Raw genomic sequence first — 13088 nt, forward strand, 5'->3', positions numbered from 1 at the left:
ATGTTTCTGTCCATCCGACGCCGCCAGGTTGCACCTCAGACTGTCCAAAAGCTCAGTGATGCCCTGGTCCAGATCTGGGAGGAAATACCCCAGGATACTATCCATTGTCTCATTAGGAGCATGCCCTTACCTTGTCAGGCATGCATACAAGCACGTGGGGGCCATACAAACTACTGAGTACCATTCTGAGTTGCTGCAATGAAATTTCAGCAAAATAGACTAGCCTGCTGCATCATTTTTTCACTTTGATTTTTGGGGTGTCTTTGAATTCAGTCCTCTGTAGGTTGATAATTTTCATTTCTAGCTAACAATGGGGCATCCTTACGTTCCTAATACATTACCCCGTCCATATCAGTATAGATATAAAGTATGTTATTTTTTCCCCTTTGGGATCTTATGTGTTTTCAATGTGTTCCTTTAATTTTTTTGAGCAGTGTATTTAGGGGTTCTGGTTATATTTGAAGTCACTATATATCTGTTTGGGAGTAGTGCAACACTACTCACAATATCCAGAGACAGCTACCCAACCAGCCTCCCTACAACATGCTTCAGTGATAGGGGTCCTTCTCCAGCCCAGCTTCCTAAGGTAGTGTCCCCCAGAAAATGTATTTCATTATATGTTCCTTCAGGCCCTCAGCCCAGTACATGCTGGGGCTAATAACAACAGCACTTCAGTAACATAGGCTGCCTCCCACTGCAAATGCCCCGAAAGAGAGAGATCTCTGATCAGAACCTCCCAGACATTTATCCTCTCCCCAGCCACAACCTCTGGGCCTTCCTGGGAAAGCTCTATTTCCCGGGAAAGCTCTATTAGGGCCATTTCCAAAATAAAGCTCAGATATTCAGCGGCTGCCCTCCTACTTTATTTCTGGAAGGTTCTTCCAGAAGCAGATATGAGCAATTAACCACCAGGCTTGAGGATAGATCTGACCAGGCCTGGAAAATACTAAATTTATCCAACCTAGGATAGAGCTCTACAAAGGTATTTATAAAGTTTTACTAACTCTCTTGTGTCTGGACCATTTGTTTCTACATTCCAACAAATTTATTGGACGAGTGTAATTTCATCAGTGGGTTTATAATCGCTGTAGCAATTAATTAAACCTAGAAATGGTGGGGATCTCCCACCACTGGTGGCTTTGAAAGATATGAGAAGCCCATGCTTATTTCGTACAAACCTCAATTAAAAGTTAAGCTTGGGTTGACTTTTAAACACTCAACTTTGTAACTACTTGCTTTGTTCCTTTATGTGTATTATTATTAAAATGCAATTTTTTCCCAAAAAAACTGTATTTTCAGCAGATTTTATAGGCTGTAATGTGCTTACTGAGAGCAGCTATAAGAGTATTTCATAGAATCAGCTGCATTCCATAGACACCGATGTGTTTGTATTGTCCTCTAGTAGTAAGGAAAATATGGACTATCATCCATACGTACAGTATATAAAATTACATTTATATTTTCATTCTTTTTCTATCTGCAGTTAGTTGATGTCCATGTGGAAAAAGTCTCCCGACGCAAAATTGGAAATTTGACAATTTCGAAGAAGTTTCCACAAACTCAGAAAATTGTGCATGGAGAGAACAAAGGACCACAGTCCAAATATACCAGAAATCCCATTAATTTATCTTCCCTCGATAACACTGGTCATGGAATCATGGTGAGACTTTCACTCCCCCTTGTATGCTGTTGCTCTTCGTAACGCCTAATTGAAGTCACATAAATAGATATTCAGTCAGAAAAACAGTGCACTAAAAATCTATATTTTTGTAGCGTTACCTCTGCTTTCCCATTATGAAAATTGTGCAGGGTGTTTAATCTCTTGCCCTTCAGAGGATTTATCCCCCTTCCTGACCAGTCCATGTTTTTTGATATGACGCTTCATTACTTTAACTGACAATTGCGTGGTCATACACCACTGAACATAACTCAAATTTACGTAATATTTTTTTTCTCACAAATATAGCTTTCTTTCGGTGGTATTTGATAATCTCTGCATTTTTTTATTTTTTGCACTATATTAAAAAAAAAACATTAATTTAGAAAAAGAAACGTTTTTGACTTTTTGCTATAAAACATGTCCAATATAAAAAAAAAATTAAAAATTTTAATTTCTACATAAATTTAGGACAAAATGTATTCTGCTACAAGTCATTGCTAAAAAACAAAATGCAAATACATGTAATGTAATTGGTTTACGTGAAAGTTATAGCATCTACAAATGGCGGTATATTGCTATACTAGTAATGGCAGCGATCAGCGACTTATAGTGGGACTGCGGGACTGTGGCAGGCATTCTGACGCTGGATGGGAACTGACTAACAGCCACTGACATCCCCAGTGACACCAATACAGTGATCAGTGCTAATAAAAAGCACTGAAACTGTACTAATGACACTGGGCAGGAAGGGGTTAACATCAAAGGGTTAACTGTGTGCTGTGTTGTGCTTACACTGTGTGCTGTGTTTTACTAGGGAGACATGCTGCTGTGTATTTCTCTGCTGTGCAGAGAGAGAGAAAGCAGCATGTCCATGCTGACAGGAGAAAGATCTGTGTTGTTTACACACAGATCTCTTCCCTCTCAACTTTAGCGGCGATTACTGAGTACCGGCCGAGAATCACCAGCTGGGACCCGGTGATTGACATCCGCTGCAACCAATGCGGGTAGGGCAGTGCGCGCATCCCCTACCCGGAACTGCAAAATCACGCATATATACATGTGCAAAGTCACTACAGTGCATCTGTAATCGGAATCTCCAGCCTTGAATTGCTATAATTGTACTAGCTTATATCTGAGGGATTATCTGATTTTTTATCTGATGACTATGTTTAAGTTAGTATATGAGTAAATAATATCGCCCACTTTTTGATTATTAAGTGATTTTTTTAGTTTTGGGTCCTTTTGGGTTCATATTAATATTCTGGCCCTTGAAATGTATTCTGATTGGGATGTTTTCCCTGTTCTATTTGGGCATCTGTTCTGGGTCCAGTTTTTGATCATTATTAGGAAGAGGAGGGGTTTCTTTCCCCTATAAAATGGCGGAAAGTCTAGACGCCCCTGATGACGTCATTGATGACGAAACACGCTGGATGGAGCCAGAGCATGTGGCGTCATCGCGCACTGGAACGTGGCCATTTTAATGGTTGGAAACGAGTCGCTTTTGGACATTAATTATTTTATTATGTATGTTTAATACTACATTTGAGCCATTAAAAATTCAAAATTTACTGCACTATGAGGATTCCTCTTTCCTTTCACCTTGGATTATCCTCCATGAGGATAACATTTATTCAGGTGTATCTGTAAGCTTCATATTGAAGACCAGGATCCTTAAGGAATATATACAGTACAGTGGTCGCTTCCAGGAAGCACACGGCTCATACTGACCTTTCTTTTTGGGGCTCAATACCATCTAGTAAGGGACAATGTGATTGGTGTTGGTGAAGGATTTCTCCTTTCTTCCTGGGCACCTATCAGATATCTGTTGGGTCTTGGTTGATTATTTTTTTACCTTTTATATATAAAAAGCACTGGATTGGACTCCTTGTTATGTGGAAAAATCTATTTAAGAATTTGTTTTAGCACTGCACTTCCTGTATTTATGTCAGATTTGTTATTATTTACTTGTATTTTCTCCCTGTTACAGCAGTGTGTCAAGCAATAAGGCCCCCATAGCAGCTTTCCTATCTCTCATCGCAGTAAGGCTGCCAAGTTTCACTGTCACATAGAAAAATCTATAGCCAGAAGGAATACAGAGTAAAGTGCTGAAGCTCCTCATAGTAATAATTTTGGTCTCAGAAAATGGAAGTCTTAGTCTTCAGAACAAAACGTTAAGCCAAGGAGTAGCCATGTGCAGGGATAAATCATACTAAAAACCTTTTTTTTTTTTTTACTCTTGAGTCTTCATTTCAATTTCCCGATCATGTAAAAGGTCTGTGGTGTATGATCATATGACCTAAACAAAAGAGAAAGGGCCACCAGCCTAGTGCATTATCCCCACGGGTTCATTGGTTGTATAAAAAGCTAAAAACATACAAACATAAGTAGTATATGGCACGCAAAATCAACACTCATGGCACAGAAGATGTGAAGACCCAAGTGGACTTTGAGTTGGGTATACGTGGAGCTTAGATCCTATCTAGTTAGCTCTGATGAAGAGGGGGTATCCTCGAATCACATAAGCTGCCTTGGATCCTGGACGGTGCTTTTCCTGGCATTGGGTCTACTTGGGTCTTCACATTCACGATTGTTGATTTTACGTGCTATATACTACTTATGTTTCTTATATAGTCTAGTTGAAAAAAGACAAAAGTCCAGCCAGTTCAACCATTAAAAAAAATAAGTTATAATCCTATACCCACAGTTGATCCAGAGGAAGAAAAAAAAACCCCGCAAAGCATGATCCAATTTGCTCCTGCAGGGTGAAAAAAATTCCTTCCTGATTCCCTGAGAGGCAATCCCTGAGAGGCAATCCCTGGGTCAACGTTACCTATAAATGTAACCAGTTTGTGAGTATGTTTTTAGGTTTTTATACAACCAGTAAACCCAGCGGGTATAATGCACTAAGCTGGTGCACCCTTTCTCTTTTGTTTGATCTTTTGCAATACTGTCATATGATCATATGAGCAAGGCCTCAATATCCCTGGATGTGGGTTCATAGGGGACTCCATCTATCTACCCTGGTCTATCACACCTATGAGCAGGAGTAATTGTTTTATTTTGCTACTGGAAACCATATGACACTATTATTATGTGCTAATTATAATGTACTGTTATCAAATCCATTCAGCCAGCAGCTGGTGAAAGCAATGCTGATATTATATTATGTAGAAACCAGCAGAGCAGAAAGGCGCCCCATACAAACCACAGCCAGAGTGTTGAGCCATACCGAAAAAGAGAAGTAGATGTAAACACCAGAAATAGAATTAGACAAGTGAAACAGTGATTCCAGTTCCCAGCATTGGCTCTAATTATCCCAACTTTTAGCCTCTGTGGGACTCAGGAGAGGCTGTTCCATAGTATCTAAGGCCTGTTCACTCCTTAGAATAGCGGAAACGTGGACCAAAACGTGTTTCTGCTCACGTTTTCCCATTTTGCCATTATGTCTTAGTGGTACCCCAAGCATGGGTAGCAATTGCATGCTGCGCGTTTTTCAGGCTTACAAATATGCATGTCGCTAACTGCACTTGTGAAAAGGATGGAAAGCCACACTCCAAGGGAACAGCCCAGGTGTAAAGAAAAGTGAACACGGCTTCAGTCCAACTCCTCCCAAGTCATGCCCTTGATGCATTTTTGCTCTCCCCCAGTTATAGGGCCAGGACGAAACGCGTTGGAGGTGTTGCATGGGTCAGGCTGAAAGTGCTTTCACTCTTCTTTACACCTGGGAATTCCATCCTCCTTCTTTTTACTTGCGTACATTGAGCCGAGACAGGCTCTCGCAACGTCGACACCCAGCAGCAACATGAGTGTTTCTGCCCACGTTTTCCTGAGTGTGCTAAAATACACAATGTGCTTGCTTTGCCATTATGTCTTAGTGGCACCCCAAACATGGGTAGCGGTTGCATACCTTGTTGCATGTTTTTCAGGCAAAAAAGTGTGAAAACTGAACAAATATCCTTTAGGCGCACCCTGAAAACCCACCTCTTCAGGGAAGCCTACCCCACCCCCTGCTAACTTGTCGACCTCCTCCACTTTTCCTACCACTCCATCCCCCACAGCTTTCTCCTCCTGTGCCACCATCCCCTCCCTCCTAGATTGTAAGCTCGAAAGAGGGCCCTCGATCCCCTCATGTTTTGCATTATATTGTATTGTTATTGTTCTGTCCCCCATTGTAATGTACAGCGCTGAGTGAACTATTGGCGCTTTATAAATACTGTATAATAATAATAATAATATGCGTGTCACCAACTGCACTTGTGAAAAGGAGGATGGAAAGCCACACTCCAAGGGAACAGCCCAGGTGTAAAGAAGAGTGAACATGTCTTCAGTCCAACTCCTCCCAGGTCATGCCCTTGATGCATTTTTGTTCTGCCCACAGGGCTTAGTCATAAGGCCAGGACGAAACGCGTTGGTTGTGTTGCATGGGTCAGGATGAAAGTGCTTTCACTCTTCTTTACACCTGGGAATTCCATCCTCCTTCTTTTTACTTTTTACTTGTGTACATTGAGCCGAGACAGGCTCTCTCAATGCCGACACCCAGCAGGAACGTGAGTTACTGGAGAATGCTAAGATGATTGCTTGGAGCGGCGCCCAAGTTTACATGGTTTTGGCTATTCACATTTGGCTTAGTGCCAAAATCTGGTACTTGAGCTTATTTGGCATGTGTTGCTCGTTACAGGCAAGTCCATGGGCTGTCGAGCTAAAAACACCCCAAAAATGTGCAAAATGCGACACATTGCTACATTCATGTGAACGTAGTCTTAGTAGTCTGTATTTTTTTTAAACTAGCTGTCATTCTTACAGGTTAATGTAAGGGTAGTATATGACAGCTGGGACCTGATTGAACCCCAGGAACAAGCTTCCTTAATTTGGTTTCATTGTACAGTATGTTATTATAGGGTATTCGATCAACTGCCATGGGAGTGAAGTTTTTAAAAAAATAAGGATGGCAAAAGAGAGGGTATGCATTTTTTAAACATAAGTCCCAGTTTACGACATACAGCATAGCCACAACTTCCCCTCCCCCAGCCCCGCAAAAAAAGTGTCTCGTCACAGATAAAAATTCAGTGCTTCTCCCCTTGAGGAGTCACGGCTCAGGAAAGCTACCTTCATACTCTTCTTGCACACTTAAAGTGTATGTAAACCCTAATAATGAGCTTCTTTTATTTGCTCCCTTTTGCTCTGTTACATATATGGTTGAAAGCATTTTGTTATATCTGTTTGATAAGAGCACAAAAAATACCTGTTGATCTTGTTAGAAATACAGAACCATCCTGAGCACAATTCCTGTGTTATCTTAACCACTTCCAGTCTGGACACTTTCACCCCCTTCCTGTCCTGGTGAATTTGCAGCTTTCCGCGCTATCACACTTTGAATGACAATTGCGCGGTCATGCAACACTGTACCCATATGAATTTTTAGCATGTTTTTGAGACCAATAAAACTTTATTTTGGTGGTATTTATTCACCACTGGGATTTTTTTTTTTTTGCTATTTAAATGAAAAAGTCCAAAAATGTTGAAAAAAAAGTGTTTTTCTTATAAAATTTAGCAAATAAATAATCTTTCTTCATAAATCTTGACCAAAATATATTCATCTATCCCAAATTAGTTTATAACCAAAAATTATAATTTTTCTAAAAATGTTTTTACATTTTTATTTTATTGTTTTTTTGTTTTATATATATATATATATATATATATATATATTATTTTTTATTTTATTTTTTACCTACTGTCACCCTAGCAGTACAGTGTCACCATAGTGACACTGTACTACTTGTGGGGGGTGATGAAGATTTTTTTCTTTTTTTACACTGATTGCTTTTACACCCATAAAGGCTGTACAAGCAATCATTTCTCCTTCTCTCTGGCTGCATTCCTGCAGCCATTGAGAAATACTGTGAGAGCTGTGATTGGTCACAGCTTGTCACATGGTACAAGGCTGTTGTGAATAGCCCTGTACCATGTGACTTCTGTGATCATTCACAGATTTCACAGGTAGTAAGTAATGATGTCAGAAGTGGCATCTTGTTTACTACTATTCATGTGATCACTGATTGGCCAATCAGTGATCACATGATCAGGACCTCACACAGAGGTCCCGTACAGCGATCGGTGTTCCCAGGAAGCGCGCACAGGCAGTGAATGTGGGGGTCGTTTATAAACACTGCTCACGTCCGGCCGTTTATCTACATAGGAGCGCACGGCACCGTCTGGCCCATGTACATAAATGGCCGGATGGTGCCGCGCACTCCCAGGGAGCGCGCACAGGCAATGGATTCGAGGGGACGTTTAGAAACATCCACTCGCATCGGCAGCACTCCCATCCAGCCGTTTATCATGGGCCAGACAGGAAGTGGTTAAAGATCCTATTTAGCCCCACAACCTGTCTATGGCAGCACAGTGGCAATTGGCCCTAGTTTGTGTTTGAATGTGAGTTAGGATTTTAGATTGTAAGCTCCTCGTGGGCAGCGCTGCATAAGTTGATGGCATTATATAAGAACCTGTAAGAAATAGTATTTATCTTGGGACTACAGAACAAATAATCCTTGTGTTGTACAGAATTTGAGTAATTTTGCAAAAGACAGCTGGGCAGGGCTGACACCACTAAGTCCACATTACTGTTGCCTGTTGTCAGCCCACAACAGAGCTTAAGAGCTAATATCTGGCAGACTAATGGGAATTTTTCTGGATTCGCGGACTCTTTAAAGGGCTAAAACATAGGGAGAATTGGAATTTGCTGCCAGGCAAGGCTGTGGGCTTAGTGGCACACTAGGGGTGGATGTGGGCAGCAATCCTAACAAAAGTTTTTTTTCTCTATACTGCAGGACTCTGAAACACAGCAATTATCAAAAACTGGAAGCATGTCACGTAAGATAAGTGTAAAATCGATGACCCAGGTTCAGAACCCATTTGGGTAAGTGCAAAATAAGATGCTTTATCATTCAAAACTCTACTCTGGTTTAGCTAAATAATATAGTCAAGTCAGTGGGGTCTGATCCAGATTGCATATATATAAATGGCAGGAGTAAACATTTTGGAAAACTAACAATATTAGTAAAACTGTAACAAGAGTTACAAAGGATTATTATATAGTTGTAAAGGTGTCCTGTAGTCTGGCACTGATTGGTAAATATGTAAGGAGCATGCTGCATGAAGCGACTTGTCAGGACCTGGATCACTTGCTGGTGGCACTGTGGTTCCCTAGGCGATGGGTTGTAGTTCCAATGTCCATCAGCGGGTGTCTCACAGCAGCCAGCAGATCCCAGTAATCCGTTTCCTGGTGCTGGCTGCTGAGAGGGTGTTTAGGTCTCCCCTATTAGTGTCTCTTACCCAAGTGTTTTAATTGCTGCCAGATACTTCTAGCCATTAACTTGCTCCTGCCCTGTACTCTGTAGCAGGGATGGACTGACAACTCATGGGGCCCCTGGGCAATAGGGGATCATGGGGCCCCTGTGTCCTTGCTCAAACTCAAAAAAGCCTATGAAAAAGGTACCAGGGGCATCTCATGGGGCCCCCTACTGACCCCGGGCCCTCAGGCAGTGCCCGAGTTTCCAAATGGTCAGTCCGTCCCTGCAGGTTATTTCCTTTCACCTCTAAAAATAAATTGACACAGAAAACCTTCTTGGAAAAGGTATTGCTTGTTTCCCTCGGGCAGTGCCTGAGTATCCAAATGGTTAATCCGCCCTTGGTCTGTAGGGTGTATCCTGCTGCCTTTTACCTGTTCTCCCTTTTTCCTGATTCCAGTTTTTGTTCCCCTTTCCCATCTGCTCTGTGCACCTCCAGTTTTCCCCTGGTTTTCTGTGTTCCCCATCTTTGTAAATATTGTATATAGTTAGTTGTTAGTTAGGCTTTCTGTTTGTAAGGTTGATTAGTCAGGTATTCTGTCGTTGCGTTTTTGGTTATCCATATTTTTATGTTTGCTGTGTGCTGGTGTATGGATGGATTTTGTTTCACTGAAAATAAATTTCACTTAAAGCATATGCAGTCTGGTCCCAGTTTCCTGAGTGCAGCCACACAGATCTGGTCATCTCTGCCGCTGATTCCCGACACCACCTCTACCAGCCAATCTTTTTCTTGGCAGAGGGATAAATGGCATTGCTTAGATGACCCTGCAAAAAGGGCTTGCTGAGGTATAGAGCGGACAGAAGCAATGTACCAGTGCTGTCACATTGGATGAAGAGTAAGGAGTCCAACCACATAATTATTATTAGTAATAATGATAATAAACTTTATTTTATATTGTACCCTTAAATGTACCTTCTCAACATGCTGGGTATTTGTTTTTGCTCCCAGTGCCAAACAGAGCATCAAGTAGTGAGGATGATTATCTGCTGCTAGCAGGAACGCCATTATAATGAACTTTTTGCTTTGCTCCACATGGGTAAAGGATTGGTTCACTTTAAAATGCAACAAATTTAGATGTAAGGAAGGATTAACCTACTGTTGGGTTTTAATTACCATCTCTGTTCCATTGCAGGACATTTCTCCTCATTTCCTGCTTCTTGCCACTGGGACAGGCAATGAGTGGAAGTGTCTTCTACAGAAGACAATATGGTAATGGTTTTTATGGCTATACGTGTCTCCATTGGACGATATACCCCACTTCCTATCCTAGAGACACTTTCTGTTAATGTGAAGGAGGTAACAGTAACTGGAGTGAGAAGGACAATCACATATGAGCATGTATGTAACCCAACTAATCCCTGAGGTCGTTGTTCAGAGGTATTCTTTGGGAAATCATAAATATTTTGGTCACCTTTGTAGAGTGTCTTGCACCTCCTGGGCTATGCCTGGGGGGGTTGTCTTCAAAGAAGGATTTCTACTTGAGGCTTGCCTAGAGCTTCTGCTGTAGGCCCAGGAACCTTAGACCTGCTGAAGGGGAGTTTTGGAGGAAACATCTGCAAAGAATCTTCTAGCTGAAGAGCTCTACAGAGGACCTGGGTAGAAGCTAGTTGGATATTGCAAGAATAATTCTTTGCCAACAAATCAAAGAAACTTTGACATCCATGAGAAGGTCAAGAACCAGATTGATTTGAGAGAGATCCACTACAGCTCAGGAAAGACTATAACTGTTTATACAGGGTCATAGATATGCTTTCCTGATTAACAAGGGCCTACTACTACCAGTACACCTGTATTCATTTTTTGCTGTTTTAGGTTATGCTACACCCCTAAACTCTCTTTCCTAGAGTTTAATTCAGTATAAAAGGTAAAAAGACTAAAGTGATTGACCAGACCCGGGGATGAAAAAGTTAGCCTGCCACACTACTTAGGAGGCCATTCCATATCACCTCAAGGATAGGAGTGAAGACCACGGACTGGTTCCCAAGTAGCCTTGCACCTGAGCTTTGGTAGAGAATGCCAGTTTTGGCTTAAAGGAGTGGTTCCCAACCTCAGTCCTCAAGCACCCCCACCAGGTCCTTTTCAGGATTTTCTTCACCTTTCACAAGTCCTTTAAAACAATGTCAATGGCTTGGTATTTATAACAGCTTTTTATCCAAGGGAGATCCCCAAAATATTGCCTGTTGGTGGTACTTGAGGACGGAGGTTGGGAACCACTCTCTTAAAGCGATGGCAATCTATGCATTTGTTAATTTCAAGCTTCAAAATTTTCTGAGAAAAATAACTAAATATTATACTGTACATGAGGTGCAGAATGGCATTGTGTGATATGTTTAATAAAACTTTATTATATGAAAACAGTAAATATCATAATATCCATCCAAAGTCAGATTGGCTCTTTATGGAGCACATAGCCCCTATCTTAATTACACACCCTGGATGACATGTTCCAACGGTGGATCCTCTTCCTCAGATCTCTGAAGGAACTTTGTGCTGTCTAATGGGATCAAAAGTTGATGTTTTTTTGTATCCAATTGGCAGAGTAGGTCTCACCTTGGATGCATTTTATGATTTATTATGTTTGCCATGTACCTTTATGAGTATAGCATATTATTATATAATAAAGTTTTATAAAAGATATAGCATGATGCAGGTACTCTTTCTGTTTGCTTTGTAGTGTCGCACAAAAATAATCAGATCTGCACAGCTGTGGATATAATAACAGAGGGATTACTAAAATGATCTTTAATGGAAGACTCAACAGTTTGTATCTATTATGTATGTATATATGAGGAGTCTTCGTTTCTAACACTCAGGACACTCCTCCTTTTTTTTTGCAACATCTAAATTTTTCATAATAGAAATTTATCTTACTATGCTATGCTACGGTGGGCGCAGAACATTTTTTTAAGGCAGTTAGTTCCTAAATTGTATACTAATTGCTCTCCAGTTGGTCTGGATTATTGGCTCAAAATATTGAAGCTAGAAAGTCAATATATAAGCCAAGTTACTAGCTTGGCAATGAAACCCTCTATGTTAATCTTATATAATAAATATATATTGTAGAGATAATAAAAAAGGTGCAACTAAATCAGTAATGTGCTATCACTGTGTGTTGATACAGAAGAAGCTGTCGGATAAAGGATCCAGTCGCCCCTCCCCTGGTTCCTCATACGTTTTCATGTCCAGAGTGAGTATATTTTACTTTCATCAAGTTTTTATTAGAAGGTATCAAAATACAGGCAAGAACTTAAAAGAGCAGGTTTTAGTATTGCATAAGTAGTTGCCCAAGTTGTAGTGGCCAGTAACGTAGGGCCATATCAAAACACAACGGAAGCTTATAGTGTTCTGGTCAGTGAGGCCATGGCACAGAACTGACCTGAAATATTAAGTAGTGAATTAGAAGGCTGGTAAGAAACTGGCCCGGGTGTAGTGCCAAGTTTTTGTAGACCACTGATGATGTCCTCCAGCTACATAACCAAAGGTCTATGCCTCTGTATTGACATGGGGCTGGAGGAATAGTCTGCTGGCTCCAATGCAAAAAAAAAAAAATTATAAATGCACATTTTTTTAAATATGGGTGCATTTATTGTTTTTTTGTGTTGTTTTTTGGTTTTGTATGCTTTTAGAGGTAAACCAGAGTTTTCTGTACTTCCCTTCTTAATACTAAGACAGTCGAGGATTCCTCTTGCTTGGCAGTGCTATGGAGCTGTGGGATCATGGAAGATTCCCATATATCACATCCAATCCTGATGTGACCAGTTATATGGTTATATGGTTGGCTTATTCATTCCTTCATATATTTGCAAAGGATTCCCCAACTCATTTGTTTATCCAAAGTTTTCTCAAAATTTCCTGGGCAACATGCACCTCTATAAACACTTACCTGGTGAAAAATACATTCCCCAACATTTTACATCTGTTCTTGTTTGATAAAAGGTGCTTACTGTAATACCCTATTGATAAAATGATGAGTGCTACCTTACCAGCACCAACAATTTGTACAGCTTATGACATATTGTGCATTCACATTAGTCCCTGCCCTCGAGGAGCTCACGTCTACAGTAGCTAGCTCACATAT

The 13088-nt window shown here is 40.8% G+C and overlaps 1 protein-coding gene across 1 annotated transcript in view; it reads left to right on the forward strand.

The window, feature by feature from the left end:
- The window catches only part of ABI3 (ABI family member 3), a 47908-nt gene that overhangs the window by 12710 nt on the left and 22110 nt on the right, over positions 1-13088 (forward strand). Inside the window, exons 3-5 of the mRNA XM_089674485.1 lie at positions 1484-1660; positions 8491-8579; positions 12132-12197. Of these exons, the coding sequence (XP_089530611.1) occupies positions 1484-1660; positions 8491-8579; positions 12132-12197 (332 nt within the window). The remainder of the gene's footprint in view (positions 1-1483; positions 1661-8490; positions 8580-12131; positions 12198-13088) is intronic.

This window comes from Staurois parvus, unplaced genomic scaffold, assembly GCF_062004578.1.
Source record: "Staurois parvus isolate SC_StPar_1 unplaced genomic scaffold, SC_StPar_1.0 ptg000151l, whole genome shotgun sequence".
In the NCBI taxonomy this organism is placed as follows: domain Eukaryota; kingdom Metazoa; phylum Chordata; class Amphibia; order Anura; family Ranidae; genus Staurois; species Staurois parvus.